The sequence below is a fragment of the Oxyura jamaicensis genome, chromosome 13 (genome assembly GCF_011077185.1).
Source record: "Oxyura jamaicensis isolate SHBP4307 breed ruddy duck chromosome 13, BPBGC_Ojam_1.0, whole genome shotgun sequence".
Taxonomy (NCBI): Eukaryota; Metazoa; Chordata; class Aves; order Anseriformes; family Anatidae; genus Oxyura; species Oxyura jamaicensis.
In genome coordinates, this window is record NC_048905.1 from 7,766,740 (window position 1) to 7,767,073 (window position 334).

The 334-nt window shown below is 80.8% G+C and overlaps 1 protein-coding gene across 1 annotated transcript in view; it reads left to right on the plus strand.

Moving 5' to 3' along the window:
* The first annotated feature begins 6 nt into the window (after positions 1 to 6).
* The window catches only part of UBE2D2 (ubiquitin conjugating enzyme E2 D2), a 30,484-nt gene continuing 30,156 nt past the window's right edge, over positions 7 to 334 (plus strand). Inside the window, exon 1 of the mRNA XM_035338457.1 lies at positions 7 to 161. Coding sequence (XP_035194348.1) covers positions 138 to 161 — 24 coding nt within the window. The 5' untranslated portion in view covers positions 7 to 137. The remainder of the gene's footprint in view (positions 162 to 334) is intronic.

Below are 334 nucleotides of genomic sequence, written 5' to 3' on the forward strand. Positions count from 1 at the left end.
CCCCCCCCTTCCCGGTCCGGCCCCGCGCTGCCGCCTCCGCGCTGCTCCTCCTCCTCCCCCCCTCCCCCTCGGAAAATAGTCCCCGCGGGCCGCCCCCTCCCCGCCCGCGCGCCCCTCCTCGCCGCCTCGCGCACACAATGGCGCTGAAGAGAATCCACAAGGTAAGGCCCGAACCCCGCACCCGGACCCGCACCGCGCGGCCCCGCCGCTCGCCCTTACGTAACCCGGCCGCACCGCCGCGCCCGCAACCGGGGCCGGGGGGAGCGGGGCGGGGGCGAGGGGCCGCGGCCGCTCCGTGCGGGGCCGGGTGAGGCCGAGCGGGGCCTGCCCCCCC